Raw genomic sequence first — 22,157 nt, 5'->3', positions numbered from 1 at the left:
TGTGCTCGCCACAAATTCGAGGGTCGGCTGACGTCTAAACGACTGATGGAACTAAAGTAACGTCGAAATAGTAGCGTCCATCACTGTCCTGCCATCACACACATCAACACTGGGCTACCTGTTGCAAAATACCCTCTCGAAAACTGACGAGGCCTGGCCGTTAACGCATACATCCAATAACAAAATTTCAGTGCAATACACTAGTTCTGAAGTTGGATGTAGACGTAAAAACGACTTTCAGGAACAATAATAACTAGAGACTCGGTCTTTATCATATTTAGCTCAAAAACACATTCTGGAAAGAACATCACATCCACCTCTTATATTCAACTGGCGACTCCATCTCAACAGCCTCCAAAATGCTCCACTACACACGCCACGACAACCACCACAGTGCCTTTTTCTGCCTTGTACCGTGCCACACCAACAACATTCAAAGCAAACCTGAAGAGGATCCTGGTATCCTAAACGGAGACACATTTTCATTGGAAGAAGAAGAGAAAAATAGATCACTTGAGAAAGAAAGGCATTATACCGAAACAGTTGTAGTGATAATAAATTATAATGAATTTTGTGGAAGTGTTAAGAACAAAAGTTTTCGGTGTCTTCAGAACGCTCTTCGTTTCGTAAAGTAATCACTGAAATGAATACTATGAAAGAAAGAAAGCCAAAATGTTGCGAGCTAATGTTACTGTTGATTTGACGCCTGAGCGAACATTTCACCTTTTCAAAAAAATTTTTGATTTCGAATTCTGTGATGATAATTTAGTTCAATTTTTTGTGTATTTCACCCATACCAAAACTTTGGGGAAACATTTAGTACAGCTAACGAATTTATACCAGAAACACGTATTTTAAATTTTTTGAGGTCAAAAATTTGCGGTCACAGCTGTGTATCCTTTAAAAATGATATCAATACTGATAAATTATTTGAATAATTTGGTTTACCAATACCACATTAATTATGTAATATTTTACGAATTAATAAAATTCCGATTAGTCGTTACCGCATTGCTAAAATTAAAAAGATGAACAATGAAAATTAAATATTATGTTTATAAGTAATTGATTGTAACGAAAATTGCATTTCTAACTGCTCTTTAGCGTTTCGATTCCCGCTCCGGAAATCGAAATGAGATTCAAAGAAGAATAGGTCGTATTACCTAGAATTAAAGTAAAACAGATTTCAATAAATGTGTACTTCCTGTCATAACCTATGGTGCTAAAACCCTCACTATAACAAAAAAGAACATACAAAAAATACATAATATATAACAGAAAAAGATCGAAAGATGAATGCTGGGAATAAGTCAGAGAGACCGAGTTCCAAATCAAGTGATCACGGACAAGAACGGGATGCAAGACGCTGTTGAGTGAGGTATTAGGTAATAGTATACATTCTTTTATTCTTAGAAAGATTTTTGGGGCCGTAAATGAAAATGGGCTATGGCGTCGAAGATACAACTTTGAACTGTATCAGTTATACACCGATCCAGATATTGTGAAATTCGTTAAAGTGCAGAGACTTAGATGGGCTGGACACATTGCTAGGATGTCAGATCACGAATACACGAAGAGATTAACATTTTCACAACCAGAGGGCACAAGAAGCAGAGGACGACCACGAATGAGATGGATTGATGATGTGGAAGAAGACCTACAGATTCTAGGGGTTAGAAGATGGAGGGAAGTTGCCAGGAATCGACAGGAGTGGCGACTTCTTTGTGAGCAGGCCAAGATCCACAACGGATTGTCGAGCCACTTATGATGATGATACATTGTTTTTGTCCCCTATTTCCACTACTGATTATAAACTGGGGTACAAAATTAAACGGACACTCAGATTTTTCCTAAAAATTGGCGTTTAAAACAGTTTATGATGTTCCCAATTGAGTATACAAAATTTAAAAGTCAAATTTATTACAACTCAAGAATGTTACACAGAAAAAACAATAAACAATTAAAAAAATTAGAAAATCTGCAAAGAAACAATTTATTTTTTTAAATACACTCGCGATCATAAAATCCGGGTCACCTTGTAAAGGTTTTTTTTTGAGCTAATGTATTTTTTATTTCTCATCAATGTTTGTTTTGAAAAAAAAACGGTTTTTTATTGTTTTTATAAAAAGAGCAAAACAAATCAAAATGTTGATAAAACAGACATAAGAAAAAAAATGAAACGTGGTAAAACATCAGTGAAATTTCAATGAATAATATCGTGTATTGCCTCCTCTTGCTCTAATAACCTCATGCAGACGACGGGGCATACTCTCAATTTTACTTCGGATTACATTTTGTGGTATGTTATTCCACTCCCACTAACAGATCCTTAAGGTCCCGTGCGTTGTTAGGAGGAGGTGTATGGATTTCGATATGTTTTTTCAAATCGTCCCAGAGATGTTCGATAGGATTCAGGTCCGGAGACCAAGCTGGCCAGGGTAACCTCGTAATTCCAACCTTGTCCAAGTATTGCATACTGATCCTGGGACATGCGGTCGCGCGTTGTCCTGCATAAAAGTCCTGCCATGGTGGGAATAACATGTCCTTCCAGAATCTCCGTAATTTACCTTCGTGCAGTTAAAGACCCATTTTCGATGAAGGGTAATTCTGTGCGGAAGTCGAAAGATACACCTCCCCAAGCCATGACCGAGCCTCCACCAAATGGCATTTTTGGAGCAATGCAAGCTTGTGAAAATCTTTCACCGGTTCTTCTTCAAACTCTTACACGTCCATCGGATCCAGTTAGGCAGAAACGGGATTCATCTGAGCATAACACTTTGCTCCAATTGTTAATTCCCCAATGCGCGTATTGTCGAGCAAAAGCTAGTCATGCAACTCGATCCGCCCGGCGAAGTGGCGGTCCTGTAGCCATTACCCGAGGCGATAGTCCAGAAGAACGAAGTCTTCTCCTGACTGTTGCAACCCTAACATTGCGATTTCGTACTTCCTGTAGACGATATCGATGCATAACCGCAGTTGAGGCACGGTTTCGTAAAGCCTGAAACACAAAGAAACGTCATCGCGTGCCGTGGTTGTTCTTCTTCGTCCAAAACCAGTTCGTCTGGTTAGCAAACCCACCTCATTATATACACATTTTTTATGGTAAACGATATTTAGTAGAGTGTATTACCTCCATAAGCACTAATTACGGCTCTCATTCTATCAGGCATACATCGGATTAAGGCAGCAAAGTCTGCTTGAAGGATTTGCTACCATTCGTCACGAACTGCTTGCTCCAAATCATTTATGGTTTCAAAATTACCAGGGTTACGTCGAATACGTCGTCTCACAATATCCCACGCATGCTCTATTGGATTTAAGTATGCATTCCTTGGGGACCATGGTAATAAACGAATCCTAACTTCATCCAAGTAATCCCGTATAATTCTTGCGATGTGCGGACGCGCATTATCTTGCATCAGACGAAAGTTTTCTCCAACAAATGGGGCAAATGGCACTACATGATCTTCCAAACATTGCTGAATATACCGTTGAGCGTTCAAATTGTCCCCTTGAAGTGTAATAACTTCTGTATGAGCCTCTAGGGAAATGCCTACCCACTCGATTATACCACCTCGGAGTAAAACAACATTGCTGATAACGTTCACCAGCTCTTCTCCTCATCCTAGGCCGCCCATCTGATGAGTATCTGTTAAATCCTGATTCATCGGTAAAAAGCACAGCACTCCAATCGTCAACACCCCAATTAAGTTGTTCGCGAGCGAAGTGGAACGTTGCCTCCGATGATCTGCTGTTAATAGAGATCCCGTGACAGGTATTCTGGACCTTAATCCATATTCATTTAACCCTTTGCGCCCAAGTGATTCCAATAAAGTAATACAATTATTTTAATTTTATATCCTGGCCTAGTAAGCGTTAGTCGAAACCTGATACCATCGTTCGGTGTTAAAACGTATTCCCTCTCCGTTCGGGATTAGAATCTAGCATAATCTTGTACTGTTTGTTTCTTCGACTTATAATTAGGTGTTTTTCTCAAACTTTTTAAATGCCCGGTAAGTTTTGTACATTTTCTTTTGTAATAATGATTATAAAGTAGGCACAGTGATAAAAATTTAAAAAATATTATATACATTTCGAAATATTAGATACTCTTCTTGTGGTTCCATACAATACCACTAGGACATAACATTATCATTTATTATTATTTTCTTTGGTTTTAGAAAAGCCGCATTTTGCCGTCACCAACCTATCTTCTAACGACAAATATACTTTATTAGATGATCTGCCATCTGACAGTGGATCATATACTTCAGATGCACCACCTTAAGAAGACCTTGACGACGACATAGAACTCATTTTTTTAGAATACGAACAAAGCGATCGTGTTGTAAGTGCTGTTCGATTGGAGAGCAATGACCCAGATCTGGAAGACCAGGCGCCGCCGCCTACACATCAAGTAACTTGGATGACAACATCATTATATGATCCGACTAAAATTCAAAATTTTATACAACACAATGATCCAAATGTTTCCGATGATGTTGGTACACCGCTAGAAATGTTCTTGTGCTTGTTCCCGACGAATTTGTTCGAGAAAATAGTTTCTGAAACCAATCGTTATGCTACACAGCAATATAGGGATCGTTATATTCCAACAACATATGAAGAATTAAAATGTATCTTTAGGATTAATCTTATGATGGGGCTAACAGTGAAAAGAAAGAAAAAAGACGGGACTTCTGTGGATATTACATGCACCCATTTATTCAGGGATTATAACAAATATATGAATTTTGTCGATAAATCTGATCAGCATGTCGCAAGCTATAGAGTGGACAGGAAATATAAAAAAAGGTGGCACAGATTATTTTGGCATTTCTTAGATTTAGCTGTTGTCAACGCTTTTATATTATTCAAACACCGATTCAATGAAGATAAAACTTTGAATATGAAACAATTTATTTAGATTTGCTGTAACTACTAAATTAATTGGGGCTAATCCAGAACTACCACAAAGAGGAAGAAAGAGTACTGCAGCCATTCCTAATAGATATAAACCTGTAGTTCCGTATGAAAAACGGTTTGATAAGACTGCAAATATGCCAGTCTATGGCAAAAAGGTTCGATGTGCAAATTGAAGCATGGGAGCAGAACCTCATAGAACTAGATGGCATTGCTCGACATGTCAAGTGGGTCTTTGCTTAATTTAATTTTATCAAAAGTAACTTTTTTGCTTTTTTTATATTGTAATGTATTGTTGTCATTCCCTATTGGTCCCGTATAAGCACCACCTGTTTCTTTGGTTTATAATAAATAAAAATAAAAGTTTCACACAAAATATAATTTGTTATTTTTATTTGCATTAGTTATTCAAAAGCAAACCAAAAAAATTCCAAAATAATTAAATCCGTCCGCAAATTGTTAAGCCTCTTTGAACGGTATAAAGGAAAACTGTGAACACGTACTGGTGCTGATAATGTACGATCGCGTAGCGCTTGTAACCTAGAAAGCGATCTTCAATTTGACTTCTTCGTCTACCTTGATCTGACCTCCTGGTGTATTGTCCTTTTTCCCGAAATCTTTGTATTGCATCAAACACTGTACTCCGAGAAATTCCTAAAGCATTTGCGATGTAACGAATGCTCCGCCCATCATCCTGTAAAGCAACAGCTTGTGCTACTTCTTCTGGTGTAATAATTTTTTTAATGCAAGTTTTAAACAGGAGACAATACAAAAACCAACAGTCGAACTGCCGAACAGCCGAAATTATAGATTCAGGTACAGTACTACAATAAACTTAAATTAATACTAAGCCACTATTTCACATTAATAAAAAAACATATGTGTAAACGTTATCGCTAATAAGGCATAAAATACAATTCAAACAAATTAAACAAGTTTTGATCTAAACACCAACAAAAAAACAAAAAAATCTTGAGTTAATTTTGCATCCCAGTGTACTATGTGCTACAGTAATCTCCTCACTTTTCAACTTTGTGATAATCCGTTATACCGTCGATAAAATTTAAAAAATGTATTTCTAAAAATGCATTTCTAAAAGTCTGCTCAATTTTTAGTAGGGCTTAAATCTTTTATAAATAATAATAAATAAATAGATCAACTTTTTTTATATCATTTTAATATGTAAATTATTGGGAAGCGTTTCTGTGACGCCTCCCACAATCAAAGAAGGCCGATAAGTACCGGAAGACGTTAAGAAGTAATTATTATTATGTAAATTTCTGTCTGGACGGTTTTCTAGGAACACAAAGTCAGTTCCATTTCTTATAAATCACACGTTGGATTCTAATGAATTATTTATCTACTGATTTTGTGTTTTAGCGTCTTAACTTTCACGTTGTAACGCTAATATGGGAACTTTTTGACACAATTATAAGAAAGCAAAGAGAAACTTAATATTTTTATTTGTGGTATTTGTAGACAGAGCCCAAAAGATTTGCTTCAATGAAAACAATTTTTTGGAGAAAAAATGTTAACATTGATAATAAACAATGATTATCCATTATATCTACTAAACGAGGAATTCCACAAAATGGAGAATCTAGAACTAGAATCTATATCTAGAGGATGGACACATGACATAAAAGTAGAATTCATTTGTATACAATCTTCTTGCTGACTATGCTGCATCAATTCTAGAATACCAACGCTTATCAGGAAGTTCTTTGTTCAAAAACTATCTATACGTATGTTATCAGAAAGTGTCTTCTTTGATATGTGTTGATGAAGTTGATGCATTAGTATCATCCATACAATCCATATCACCCATCTGTGGATCAGAAAACCTGATTCAGGCCTGTTTCATGTACTTATCTATATGTGTATATATATATATATATATATATATATATATATATATATATATATATATATATCTTTATATTATATTAGATTTTTGTATTGCTTTATATAGATAAATTTATGCACTTTCGATATAACTTTTAAAAAGAGTTATTTATTTTCAAAATTATACAACTAAGTTTTCTACTTCAAAAAATACAATATTACTTTATTAAAATCTTAATTACAAAAATGAAACGAATTGATCAAATAATGATAATCGAATGAATGTTATAAAAATATAAAAATGGGTTTATTGTCCGGAATTGTTGGAGATGCTGACTTTGCAATTGCTTGCATTACACTGTAGTTCAACATTCAACAGTTGTTAGTATGGGAGCTTATGGTTACATTTCTATATACAGGGTGAGTCATAACTATTGGGACATAGACTAAGGACAGGTTATTTGGACCAAAATATGGCTATTGGGCCAAATATGCCTTAATAAAATGTTGCTGAGAAAAAAGATACAGGGTGTTAAAGTTAATTTTTGTTTTTCGGTTTTTGCTAATAGTTTCCCTGTATATTTATAAATGGCTATCAAAATTGGCACAGAGGCATAATCTTAGACAAGAAATAGTATTTTATTTACAATTTTACGTTTTGTCATAGAGGGCGCCACGTGGATCATTCCTAATGATCAAATTGAGTCTAAACTTTTTCTGATGAAACTTTTTAGTAATTTTTATTAGAAAATATGACGTAAACATCATTTTTACGTAAAATTGGTACTCTTGTTTAAACATGATAATTTCAGCCGTTTTCGATAAAAACGCAGTCGAACTGCTTAGAGTCTTAAAAAAGGATTTCAAATATTATTTCATTTATGAAAAGTATGCTTTGGACTGTCAGATAATTGTTGTTGGTAAATGTCATTTGTTCAGAGTAAATTATTTTTGATGTGACAGTGTAGTGTAATGTTGCATTTTTTAAAAATAATCATTACTTTTTTTGATTGAAATGCCTCGTCACAATCATTTTACTAATGAAGAAATGCGAGATATGATTTGCGTATACGCACAAGAAAATTTTTGCGGTCGCTCGGCAGCCAGAAGGTATGGAATGTTATACGCAAACCGAAGGCAAACAAATCACAAAACTTTTGCAAGATTATATCGTAGTTTAGGTGAAACTGGGTCATTTCACACTAAAAATCGGGGTGGTCGACCGAAACAAATCACACCTAATCAAGAAGATGAACTTTTGGTTCAAGTAGATGAAAATCCTGAAATAAGTTCACGACATCTATCAGCGGCAACAGGAGTAAGTAAGTCGTCTATTGTTAGAATTCTAAAAAAAGAGAACCTCCATCCTTATCACTTGACTCCTGTTCAAAATTTACTTCCAACAGATCTTCCACGACGGTTACAGTTTTGCCAACGTATTCTGAATAAACATCGCAATGACAGACACTTTATTAAGAATATTATGTTCACTGACGAAGCAACTTTTAGCAGACGAGGGGTTTTTAATTGGCGAAATAGTCATTATTGGGAAGAAGAAAACCCGCATGCTATTAAAGCTAGACATTTTCAGCATGAGTTTAAATTGAATATTTGGTGTGGCATTATAGGCGACCAACTACTAGGGCCTTATGTTCTTCCTCCGAATTTAAATGGAGATTCTTATTTATTCTTTTTGGAAAATACTCTTAGTGATATTTTAGATGATCTGTCACTGGATGTAAGAAGAAAAATGTGGTTTATGCAGGATGGAGCGCCACCTCATTTTTCATTAGCTGTTAGAAATCATCTTAATGACGTATTTCCTCAACGATGGATTGGCAGAGGCAGTGATTTTCAATGTCACCAAGAAGTCCTAAGTACAACCCGCTAGATTTTTATTTTTGGGGACATATGAAGTCCTTAGTTTATGCAAATGAAATTAATACACGAGACGAACTTTGGAGATACATTCAAAATGCAGCTAATCTTATAAGGGGACAGAATAATATTTTTTTTAACGTCCGAAAATCCTTTATAAAAAGAATTAGAAAAGGCATAGAAATCGGAGGAGACCATGTAGAACATTTAGTTTGAGTTTTTGTGAGTTCTTTTAAGTTAAAGTGTGTTTAGTTTTGATTTGTCGTCAAAACGGAAACCTTTCGTTAGTTGCAACTTTGTTTATTAGTTTGGTATTTGATAGTGGAATTGTAAATAAAATACTATTTCTTGTCTAAGATTATGCCTCTGTGCCAATTTTGATAGCAATTTATAAATATACAGGGAAACTATTAGCAAAAAACGAAAAACAAAAATTAACTTTAACACCCTGTATCTTTTTTCTCAGCAACATTTTATTAAGGCATATTTGGCCCAATAGCCATATTTTGGTCCAAATAACCTGTCCTTAGTCTATGTCCCAATAGTTATGACTCACCCTATATGTTAGAATTAAATAGAATATAATATTATATTGCCTATTTTCATTTTTAACATTTATGCTAATAGAAAATTAAAAATATAAATTTTTTTTTTGTTTCAGTCGGGAAAACACACTGATCATCTACAAATCACGCTGGAAGTGGATGGAGAGGACATGATATTAGATTTGACCATTAACAAAGATTTAATTCCAGAAGGATTCTTCCACAAACATCAAGAAAACGGAGATTACAAAATTCATCAGCCAACATTTCAGGTCCGTAGTAACACATGCAGTAATAAATGCATTTACTTTAGTAGTTTAGTTGTAGACATTTTGGTTTGGAGAGGAATAGCAGGAATTATTCGAACATTTAAATTTTTAAAAGGTGAAATCCAAACCTAAATGATAGCAGTACTCTTTCCGGCACCTTAGAAAGAATTATTTGGATTATTTGAAAATAAATATCTAGGTCAATTTGTATTGACCATATTTTTTGACCAAGAGAACGGGCTTGGAAAAATTATCGGGGAAAGAAGACCCTGTTGAGCTTGTCTCTAGTCTGGCATTGTAAGGAGACATGAGAAGTGTCTCATAAGTGGGAGATGGCAACATTCCCGGTGAAATACCACTACTTTCATAGTTTCTTTACTTACTCGGTAAAGCGAAACGCGTGCGTTGTTCGCTCACGAGGCGGCGACTGTCACGGTATTCTTGAGCCAAGGGCACGGAGAGATGTTTCGTTGCATTGTGCCGTTCGTCGGTTTCGTGGTTCTGATAAGACCCTCCTTTCGTATACCCGGCTAGAGTTCGTGTGCTTCGTTTCGAGTGTCAACTTACCTCCAGCCTGATTTGATTCGAGGACACTGCCAGGCGGGGAGTTTGACTGGGGCGGTACATCTGTCAACGACTAAGGCAGGTGTTCTAAGGCCAGCTCAGCGAAGACAGAAACCTCGCGTAGAGCAAAAGGGCAAACGCTGGCTTGATCCTGATGTTCAGTATTCATAGAGACTGCGAAAGCACGGCCTATCGATCCTTTTGGCTTAAAGAGTCTTCAGCAAGAGGTTTTAGAAAAGTTACTACAGGGATAACTGGCTTGTGGCGATCAAGCCGCTTTTTGATCCTTCGATGTCGGCTCTTCCTATCATTGCGAAGCAGAATTCGTCAAGGTTTGAATTGTCCACCCATAGACAGGGAAAGTGAGCTGGGATTAGACCGTCGTGAGACAGGTTAGTTTTACCCTACTGATAACTCGTCGTTGCGATAGTAATCCTGCTCAATCGAAAGGAACCACAGGTTCGGACATTTGGTTGACGCACTTACTCGGGTAATGGTGCGAAGCTTCCATCCGTGAGATTATGCCTGAACGCCTCTAAGGCCGTGTCCTTTCTGGTCAAAAGTGGCAACGATATCTCTAGGAGTTCCGAGAGTCGAAAGGCTCAAAACAATGTGACTTTAGTAGGCAATCGTAGTTCGCTACGATTGTCGCACAAACACTTATTTCCAAGATCACCAGATTACCAGATCTTTAGACTCCTAGACAGTTGGAACTCCGAATTGTCTGTGACATGTCAAAAAGTGAGCTGCCCACATGCCTGAAGAGAAAAGTAGTTGATCAATGCGTCCTCCCAGTGTTGACATACGGAGCAGAAACACTTACTCTAACAAAAGCGTCTGCTACCAAACCAAGAGTCACACAGAGAAGAATGGAGTGATCCATAGGAGTAACTATGTGAGACAAAATAAAAAACGAAAAGGTCAGGAGAAGAACCAAGGTGACTGACGTCATGGAATGCATAGCCAGCGTAAAATGGAGATGGGCAGGATACTCAATTAGAATGACGGATGTACGATGGATAAAGAGGTTATTGGAATGGAGACCAAGGGAAGCCAAGAGAAACGTCTGTCGACCACCTACACGATATGGGCTGAAGATTTGGGAAGAAAGAATAAAAACTGATGAGAGTGACGCAGGATAGACGGGGTTGGAAATACAAGGAAGAGGCCTATGTTCAGCACTGGACTTTTGAGGCTGGATGATGAGTGACCATAAAAAATCGGGAGGACTGCAAAGAAATAAGTGAATACACGGATTGTCCATAGAGAGGAGATACAAATATAAAACAATTAATATTAGGATTTTTAATGGAAATATCTGCGCGATCTAGAACAGATCGCGCAGGTATTTTTATAGATGGTGTTTTTATGGTGATTTTTATAATGGTGTTTAAATAGATGAAAATAAATCAGCGAAGATGGATCATACTCCACCACGACAATGCTAGCTGACACGGCCACTAAATTAACTTATCCTATATTTTTTCCTAGTTTGACATTAAGTGATTTATTTTCCATTTGGTTTTACTGGTCTGTTTTAAAACAAACAATATCATCTCTTGTAGATCTTACTCTCGAATAATGTTCTTAATTAGAACAATATATTTTTATTACTTTCGCTTGTGACTTAACCATGTTATTGAATTTTTAGGAAGCTAATATCTGTGAATATAATGGAAAAGTTCGTGGAAAGCCTAATTCCTGGGTGGCCCTTTCGACCTGCGACGGCCTCTCTGGCGTAATATTCGACGGTGAAGAAATGCACTATGTCGAAAAAGGAAATTCGATTGGCGACGTAGAATCCGATCATTTTTTATATAAATATTCCGATTTATTGGAACACAATAAGACGTGCGGGTATGCCGGAGATGCGGTGGATCCGGAAAAAGTTCATGCTCACAACAATAATAGAATATTAAGGGTAAGTGTTTGCAATCAATTAATAATAATAACTTGTAGCGACAAGCTAATTACGAATAATTATAACTTTTCTATTCAAAAATTAAATAACAGATCTCATATTAAAATTTACATTTTTAGCAGTTGGTAATACTTATACAAAAATATATTTATTTCTTCTTTAACCTTGCGGACGTTGCATTTTTCATGTATGGGAAACGAAATATTATATTGTAAGCAATGACATCACAAGAGACCAGGCCGATAATATTTGCCTATTTCCAAGGTTCATGAAATTTTTAAACATCCTATATATAGAGTACGGTCGTGGTTATCCGAACCCCAGGTCGTCAGAACGACGCGGTAGTCAGGCTCGCGCGACTCCCCTCTGCCTTCCCCACGATTGAATCAACATGACGAACATCGGTTTTTACTTTCCTTGTCCACCTACATATTATTTAGTTCTGTGAGTGCTTTCATATCACGATAGCTCCACGTTAACACGTGACTGTGACTACCGAACAGCAGACCAAAATTCTCAAGTTGATACAACAAGGAACTAGCTACAATTTCATTTCAAAACATTTCAGTATTGGCAAATCTACTATTAGGGATATTAAGAAGAACAAAGAATAGGTCGAAAAGTTCGTCAGCGAAACGGAAAGCGATCCAGAGAAGAGGAAAACCATCAAACCCCCCGAATATGCGAAGGTAGAAAGTGCATTGTTCAGGTGGCTCCTACAACAGTGGAGAAAGCATGTTCCCGTGAGTGGTGAAATGTTATGTGAAAAAGCTTGTCATTTCCATCGTGAAATATCACCAAATCACCAAGCTTTTAGTGCATGTAAGGGTTGATTGGATAACTTCAAATGACGTCATTGAGTTAGAAATCCAAAATTACTGGTGAGAAACTTTTGAGTAATGCCGACGGCATCAAACCCTTCCGAACTTCATTTGAAGAACTTGTGATTAAAAACAATTTGACACCTGAGAAAATTTATAATGCAAATTTTGGCGCATGTTACCAGACCACTCATTGGTGTCATCTCAAGAAAAGAACGCCCCTGGTCGAAAAATTATGAAAGAAACAATCACCTTTATGCCTTGTGCAAATGCTTCAGGGACCCACAAACTTCGTTTGCTTGTTGTGGGGACGGCTAATAAGTCTCGTGCATTCAAATATGTTCTTTGCCGAAACTACTGGCAACATTGTAATGAAATTTTATACGAATATGTTTTGGAAGCTGATACATCCCATGAATTTTTTATATCTGATTCTCATAGAGGGCGCTAGTTACACGGATCGTACTAAGTATTAGTCAATATAACTTTTTTAAGAGTATAATTATTAATCAAAATTTCAAGTAAACTTAAACATCATTCAATTTTACACGAAAAAGCTACTCTTGGTAAAACTCGATACTGTGTACCGTTTTCGGAATATTTTGATTTGAAAATTATGAAGTAATAATTGATGCTGGTATAAAACAGTTAGTAATTAAACAAAACTCATAAGAAGAAAATTAAATTAATGACTAAGAACATAAAATAAAATTCAATTACAGTAAGTGTTCAAAATGCCCTCCGTTTTCGCGAATACACAAGTCTATTCTTTTGTCTAAAGATTCCATTAACCTTCTAAACGGTAGGGGATCAGCTATGATGTCATTAAATTGACGTTGAATTCTTTCTTCCAATTCTTGGCATGAATTTACCTCTGTAGCATAGACTTTTCCCTTAATATACGACCAAACTGCGTAGTCCAAAGGGTTAAAATCGCATGACCGAGGAGGCCAATGAATCGGAGCTTCTGCAACTCTACCAATGGAAAATGATTACTCAACCAATTACGACACCTTCTATTAAAGTGTGGTGGAGCTCCATCGTGCATAAAAAATAAAGATCTTCGCTCGTTTAGCGTTAAATCTTCTAATATCTCGAATAAGGAATTGTTTAAAAAATCAAGATACATATCACCATTTAAATTTCCAGGTAGAATATGATAACCTATTAATTTGTTACCTAAAGTTGCTGCCCAAATATTAACTTTAAATGAGTTTTGGTAATGTGATACCCTTTTGACTCGTGGATTCTCATCACACCAGTAGTGTGCATTATGGGAGTTAAACATACCTTAAAGTGCGTAAAGGTGGCCTCGTCCGCAAAAAGAACGCATTTAAAAAAAATTGGATTGTGGGCTGTCCTTTGTTGCAATGTTTCACAAAAATCCACTCTAACCGGTAGATCATCTGGCAAGAGCTCTTGGACTTGTCTGTAATGATAAGGATGTAATTGCTGTTCTTTCAGTATCCGCCAAGTACTTGAAGAAGAAGTATTTGTTTGTCTTGCTATATTCCTTACGCTAACTGTTGGATCTTGATCAAGTAAATTTAAAATATTATTTTCTTTATTAATTGTTGTTGTTGTTCTTGGTCTACCAGAATTTATTTTATTTGGTCTCACATTCCCAGTTTCTCCCCAATGTCGTTCAACGGCTCTAAATGTTTTTCTTCTGGTAAGTTTCTTCTAGGAAACTTTTCTTCATAACGTGCCACAGCTGCACTAGAACATCCTAAACATTCGCCTAAGGTTAATAACATGTCAGTGTATTCAACATTTGAGTACATTTTGATTTGATTTTACAAATAACAAGGTTTCAAAACTCTAATTATTGTTGATTTATCGTCATAACAATCAATAAATGTCAGATTTCCATGGCACACTTGGAGAAAATAGAGGTATACCTATTAGAACTTTATCATTACTACCAGCATCAATTATTACTTCATAATTTTCAAATCAAAATATTCCGAAAACGGTACAGAATATCGAGTTTTACCAAGAGTACCTTTTTCGTGTAAAATTGAATGATGTTTAAGTTTACTTGAAATTTTGATTAATAATTATGCTCTTAAAAAAGTTATATTGACTAATACTTAGTACGATCCGTGTAACTAGCGCCCTCTATTTTTCAGTTTTTTACCTACCCTAGAGACGGGGTTACCTTTTTTTGAAACACCCTGTATATATTTGTATAATATAATATTTTATTTTCTGTCTTACTGTATGGCTGTGAAAGTTGGACAATGGACTCTGAAGTAGAAAAAAGAATAGATGCCTTCGAGATGTATATATACAGACGAATGTTGAGGATTCCATGGGTACAAAGAGTTACTAATGTTGAGGTACTTCGTCGCATGTGTAAACAAAAAGAATTACTAAGAATAATCAAAGAGAGGAAAATGCAATACTTGGGTCATGTGCTGAGAGGCGAAAGATATGAATTACTTCAAGTTATACTGGAAGGAAAAGTACAGGGCAAAAGATCAGTAGGAAGACGCCAGAACTCGTGGCTGAAAGACCTGAGGAGATGGTTCGACCGCTCATCCGCAGAGATCTTTCGCGCAGCAGTTTCCAAAACTACAATTGCCATTTGGATCGCCAACCTTCGAAAGGAGACGGCGCAATGAGAAGAAGAAGAATATTTTATTAACATACATAAAGCATTTTCAGTCATTTTCATTGTGTTTTTGCAGTTTTTCTTCTCCCAATAAAAAAGTCATAGGTAATCCAAACGATGCGATCATCCGAACAAACCCGATTCCGTTCGGATTAACGCGACCGCGCTGTAGTACCAAATATCCAAAGGAATACAATAGATATAGAAACAATAATGTGAAATATAATGCCCTAACAGCAAGAAGTGAATTAATTAATACATTTTAAAACAGTTTTTAAATCTACGAGTACACACGGACACGCAACACGTTAACATTTAAATACCGTCTAATGTTTTGTTACTGTCTCTCACTTAAATACAGTGATTCACCTCCTATTTGTTTTAAACACTGCAAACATCGATTTCGCAGAAGTTCATGAGAGTTTCCTGTAATCAACTTGCATTGTGTTCTCGAAATAAAGCTTGAAATAATAACTGGTCTGTGATCAAAATGCATATAACCGTTTAAAAAAATTCGTAATAGGTTTATTATCTTTTCATGGGAGGTTGGAAGTCACATGAGGTTAATACCAATGTTATGTCAAGGGTTAACCTTGATCATTTATTAAATCGGTTCTTTAAATATATACAGGGTAGTTCTTTACTATTTCCATATATTTACTATATTTATTGAGAATAAAGCCTAATACTCTTATTTATCGAGACTAGGAATAACCTTCGAAATTGTGCCCATCTACGCAGAGAAAATATTCGAAGACAAAGAGATGGATGAACTTCTTCTTCTTCTTCTTCTTCAGATGCAAATCCACTAATGGATGTTAGCGATCACATTTTCCATTAATTCTCTATTTCTTGCAATATGTATCAGAGATTGTATGTCGTTAATCCCTGTCCATTGCCTTATGTTTCGGAGACAGGACATTTTCTTGCGTCCCATTCCTCTCTTGCCTTCAATTTTACCCTCGATTATAAGTTGGAGGAACTGGTATTTTTCATTTCGCATGATGTGACCTAGATACGCCGTTTTTCTTTTCTTGATGGTTTCGAAAAGTTGGCGTTCTTGGTTTATTCTTTTAAGGACATCTATAGTTGTGATTTTCGCTGTCCATGGTATTTTTAGGATACGGCGATAGAGCCACATTTCGAAAGCTTCTAATCTGTTTATATCTCTCGTTTTGAGTGTCCAGCCCTCTACGCCATATAGCAGCACTGACCACACGTAGCACTTAGTAAACCTTAGTCTTAGTTGAAGATCGAACCCTGAACAAGTCAGTACCTTCTTGAATTTTACGAAAGCTTGTCGAGCTTGCTCAATGCGACATTTTACTTCCCTGACCGATGCCCAGTCTTTAAAAAGCCACGATCCCAGGTATTTAAATTTACTCACTCTTTCAATGGTTTTCAAGTGCATCCAAGTTTCTGGAGATGATCATAAATTTGGTTTTTTTGGTATTAATCTCTAATCCCATTCGCTTACTGTATTCTCCGATTATAGTCACAAGTTGTTGAAGATCGACTACGTTGTCACAAATTAAGACACCATCATCAGCATATCGTATGTTGTTGATCAATACTCCATTCACTTTGATTTCCATCTTTGCATCCTCCAAAGACTCTTGAAATATGGCTTCCGAATAAATGTTAAATAAAAGAGCACACATCCCTGTCGAACGCCCCTGCTTATATGTATGGGTTTGGATATAGAATTGTCTATTTTTAACTGTGCCGTTTGATGCCAGTACAAGTTTTCAATGCATCTTATGTCTTTTTGGTCTATATCAACTTTCTTGAGGATCTGCATTAACTTGTGGTGTTGGACACGATCAACCGCTTTTTGGTAATCTAAAAAGCATAGGAACACATCCTTCTTCTGATCGTAACAATTTTGGACCAGCACCTGTGTTGCTACTATTGCTTCTCGTGTTCCTAAACCTTGCCTAAATCCGAACTGGGAGTCACTGATGTCCCATTCACATTTTTTGTATAATCTTTGATGTAGTATTTTTAAGAATATCTTTAAAGTGTGACTCATCAGGCTAATGAGTCTGTGATCCTCACATCTTTTTGTATTGACTTTCTTGGGCAGGGGAATAAAGGTAGAGCATAACCACTGTTGAGGATAGCAGCCAGTTTCATAAATTAAGTTAAATATTTTGTGTAGTGCTGAAATTCCCCTTTCATCCAGTAATTTGAGTATTTCTGACGGGATTTCATCTGGTCCAGGTGCCTTATTGTTTTTTGAATTTAATATTGCCTTTTCTATCGGGATGAACGTCGGGGCTTAAATAACTGATTTTTAAACGTAGTTCACTTTTAAGATAAATTCCGGCAATTTTACTGCTGCAAGTAGGCCTGCCACCAATACCAGAGATGACGGCAAACTATGAAATAAATATTGAGGAGGAAAAGGTTAAGGAAGCATTAAGAAACATTAGATTAAAAAACAGAAAATCGCCAGGAGAGGACATAATACCAAACGAACTCCTCAAGTACGGAGGAATTACATTCACACTGACATTGGCACTTTCTACAAAATCAGTATTTTTATCCTATGCAATATTTTCTACCACATTGTCCCAGGGACGCCACATCACAATTAAAAATAATTAAATTTCAACAAACCACCCCCCTACACCCCACTAAACGAACTGCCTTCCAACTAAAACGCTTCGCACGTGCATCCGGTTGGTTGTTAAAAAGATAAGATGGATACACGTGTTTAAAGCATTCTACTTGATCCTGCAAACAGATATAGCAAATGCTATGGCCTCCAATGAATAGAATAAGATGGGTCAATGTGGTCGCCAATATCTCTAGAAGATAGGCACATTTAGAAGAAGATGGCCTCCAAGCAAGGCATAATCGCAGTACTTTTTATATAGAAAGTGCTTTCGATATAACATGTAAGTCGTTTATCCTTAAAATTCTGGTAAAAAATAATCTTACGTGTAACAAATTATGCTTTATAAACAACTTTTTAAATAATAGAAATTTCAGAATCACAGTTAACCGAGTATTATCCGACAACTATGTCATTGAAAATGGTGTACTCCAAGGTTCAACTTTGAGTTTTACCCTTTTTCTACTAGCCATCAATGATATTTGCTCTCATATAAAATCTCCCGCTAAATTTGCGCTATACGCAGACGACCTTATTGTACGCTGCCAAGGAAAATCCACGGCTGCAACCTCATCTTTATTACAAAATTCTGTCGAGTCCCTTACTACATGGTCCGAGAAAACTGGCTTCAGGTTCTCTTCCAATAAATCCAAAATAATTAAATTCACCAGGAGATACAACAGCGCAGAAATACCCAAAAATAACACTAAACGGAGTAAATTTAGAGTCAATTGATCATTACAAGTTTTTAGGACTAACTGTCGATAACAAACTCACCTGGCGTCGTCATATCGATGAAATAAAAGGCAACTGTTTAAGCAGAATGAATGTGTTAAAGACATTGTTCCACCATCAATAGGGTGCTGATGAAAGTGTACTACTCAAAATATATCGAGCTATAATCCGATCCAAATTACACTATGGTTGTATAGTTTACTTATCCTCATTCAATATTTTATTACCATCTCTGTCTGACTAACCCTGTATTTAATCTTCTGACTTCGCCAAGACCTGGACTCGTAAACTCACCCAGATGTATACTTTCAATCCTACAGATCCTACAACCCTTGTGCTAAGACACAAAATTATCTCAAACACTTGCATCTATAAAATCAGAATCCCTGCCATGGTCTAGATCACCTTCTTTCATAAACACTTCCCTCTGTAAGGTAATCTCGAAACGCAGATGGAGTTGGCTGTTCTACAGTTGATACAGTATTAGGACAATACTGAATATCCAACAAATGTAGCGTGTTTTTAGAAGAACTCTTCAGTATTTCAAAAGCTCTTGAGTTCCCTTTTGACAATCATCAAAGTCTAGCTCTGTGCATCGATTCCTTATCCGCAACTCATTCGTTAGAAAATCATTTCAATCAATATCACCTAGTGCAAAAAATACTAGAATCTATCCATCTCCACAATTCCCGTGGGACTTCAATAACAATAATATAGGTGCCTTCTCATATCGTCATCCAAGGAAATGAGATGGCTGACAGCGCTGCAAAAGAAGCATCTACAACGAACTTACCCACCTACAAACATACAGCTCCAAGAAGATATAAAATCAAAATTCAAAAGGAATATAAGTGGCAGGAACTTTGGATCACCAAATACACAAAGCTCAGAGAAATACAACTTAATGTTAAGAGCTATTTATCCCTAGCATCTCTGAACAGAAAAGAGAAGATAGCAATACGAAGATTGAGGAAAGGACACACACGTTTGACACACGGTCATCGTATGTCCTCTACAGACCAACAGTCTCCCACTGCAACGATATCCCTATTACCGTCAAGCACATCCTCACAAAATGTCTACACTACTAGGCCACTCGCATTGCCAACAATATAACCCAGAGTTTAAAAGAACTTCTGTTCCAGCTGACTCAAGAGCTGGACTTCTTAAAGACTACACAGTTGAAGGCCACGGGAAAGAACGATCAAAGTTACATTTTGTTTATTTTGTACAAATCGAATTATAAAGTTTAAAGTCGTTTATTTTGGTTAAGAAAAATTAAATACAACATTTTTAATTATCAGGTTATTATTGTACTATAAGATCTTCAAATTTTTATTTAAGGAGCTGGACTCGATCTATTTTGCGCGTTAAGTATCGATTGGTGGATCGTCGACAAATTCCACATCACTACCTTCATTCTTATCGGCATGGGGTAATAGTCTTTGGCAAAAGAAATGCGCTTCAGGATTTGTCAGGAATTGAGTCAGGTGCAATAAATCATGCCTCTTAGTCGTCTTAATAGGTAGAGGTTCATAATACAGCTTCTTTAATGTAACAGGTTCCAATTTTCTCTTACGTGCCTGATTTTTCGAGGGAACTACCACGGTTGTGCCGCACGAATCACAAAAATTATTAGATGGCGTATGTTTAAGTTCAAAATATGCAAAAGAAAGTGTTCCAACATCGAAAAACCATCATCGGCACCCTTTCAGGCAACACTTTCGACTTACGTATAGCTACGTATCGCTATAGCTATGAGAGAAATACACCTTGCTCCAACTGATCATGCAGGGAAAGATCCAAGGAAAGAGAAGCATAGGGAGGCGTAGAATGTCATGGCTGCGCAACCTGAGAAACTGGTACGGTTGTGCATCAAATGAACTTTTCAGAGCAGCCGTCTCAAAAGTCCGAATAGCTATGATGATTGCCGACCTCCGCCTCGGAGATGGCACTTGAAAAAGATGATAGCTACGTTTAGTTAGAAGGTCGTCGGAACTCGATCGTTATTAGCTGTCAGCGCGAGGAACTTGATCGGTATTCTCCGTTAGCTTATATCCTTGCCCTTTATTATCTTCTGTGCAGTGACCTTAAATGTACAAACGAAACCATGTTTGGGTTCTTTCCGCAAAATGCTTAAATATGACGCCAATATCTAAATTCCGACTAAAAATGGACTCTGATCGTTCTTTCCCGTACCCCTTCAGTTGTTTAACAAAATAATTTACATAATATTGTTATTATTTACTATTGTAAACTCTGTATCATACCTCTGTAGGTACTATTCTAAACCTTTGCTCCCGTGTCAATGACCAAAGATGTTGAGGCACGTTAATTCGAAATAAAAAAAGCATTCTACAATATATATTACGGAAACTTCATTTATAGATCGATCTGAAATTTTGAGGATTCATTAAACATCATGACACATCTTTTATAGCAATAACAAAGGTGTAGGTTTGATTTTTACGAGACTTATAAACAATTAACGTTTTTGCTGTTTTCGGAGCAAAAAATTAATTTTTCCTTTTTATAAAACGTTTATGTGCCCATTTGAAATGTTTTAAAAGACAAAATTTTAAGATTTTACATCATTTACATACCTTTTTATGTCAAGAAAAACAATTGAAAACAAAATTGTCCGTTATTTTAGATTTTTCGTTATACGAGAATGAAGATAGAAAGTAGTGATAATTGTTGTTGCGTGGTTTTGTGTTGTTATTTATCTATTTATTTATTTTTTAGTATAAGAGAGATACAGACGAACAATTAGTCAGGGGACCTTACAATGCCAACAAAGAATCCAAATATGTAGAATTAGTGCTCGTGATAGACAATCAAGAATACAAAGAATTGGGAGAAAGTAAAACCAAGGTTGTAAACCATGCCAAAACTATTGCCAACATTATCAACGGAGTAAGTTTGTTTATTTTAATTACACTCATTACAGAATAATTACCATGTTTATGTTTTTTTGCGGTAATTTTTTTATTAATGATCATTTACTACTTTTCTTATCAAACTGTTTGTTTAAAATAATGTTTTTCGTGTCACGTTCAGTTTTCAATTTAAATATTCGATAAACACGAATACTTTGTGACTATGTATTTAATGATTCCTTTAAATATATCACTATCGAATTTTAATATTTAGAATTTTTTATATATACTAGTGCATACCTTTCGCTCCCTCGTTCACCGCTCCCTCTTCCTCTCTCTCTCGCTCACTTTTCCCCTTATTATCTTTCTCATTCGTTCATTTCTCCTTTTTCTCTCTTTCTTTCTCTCGTTAGCTCACTCTCTCTCTAAATATATGATTCTTCCTTTAGAGTCTTGTTTTTAACATTCTTCACACTACAGTCTTTAACCAAACTATTTTCTCAATTTTTGAAACAAATGTATTCAATTTTAGTTTTCTTT

General features: G+C 36.1%; 1 protein-coding gene across 1 annotated transcript in view; it reads left to right on the top strand.

The window, feature by feature from the left end:
- Meltrin (disintegrin and metalloproteinase domain-containing protein meltrin) overlaps positions 1–22,157 on the top strand; it is a 223,695-nt gene that overhangs the window by 147,225 nt on the left and 54,313 nt on the right. The window contains 3 exon segments of the mRNA XM_072542743.1: positions 9,308–9,463; positions 11,676–11,945; positions 21,484–21,654. Coding sequence (XP_072398844.1) covers positions 9,308–9,463; positions 11,676–11,945; positions 21,484–21,654 — 597 coding nt within the window.

Source organism: Diabrotica undecimpunctata, chromosome 9 (assembly GCF_040954645.1).
Source record: "Diabrotica undecimpunctata isolate CICGRU chromosome 9, icDiaUnde3, whole genome shotgun sequence".
NCBI lineage: Eukaryota > Metazoa > Arthropoda > Insecta > Coleoptera > Chrysomelidae > Diabrotica > Diabrotica undecimpunctata.
This window is presented reverse-complemented; position numbering and strand designations above follow the sequence as displayed.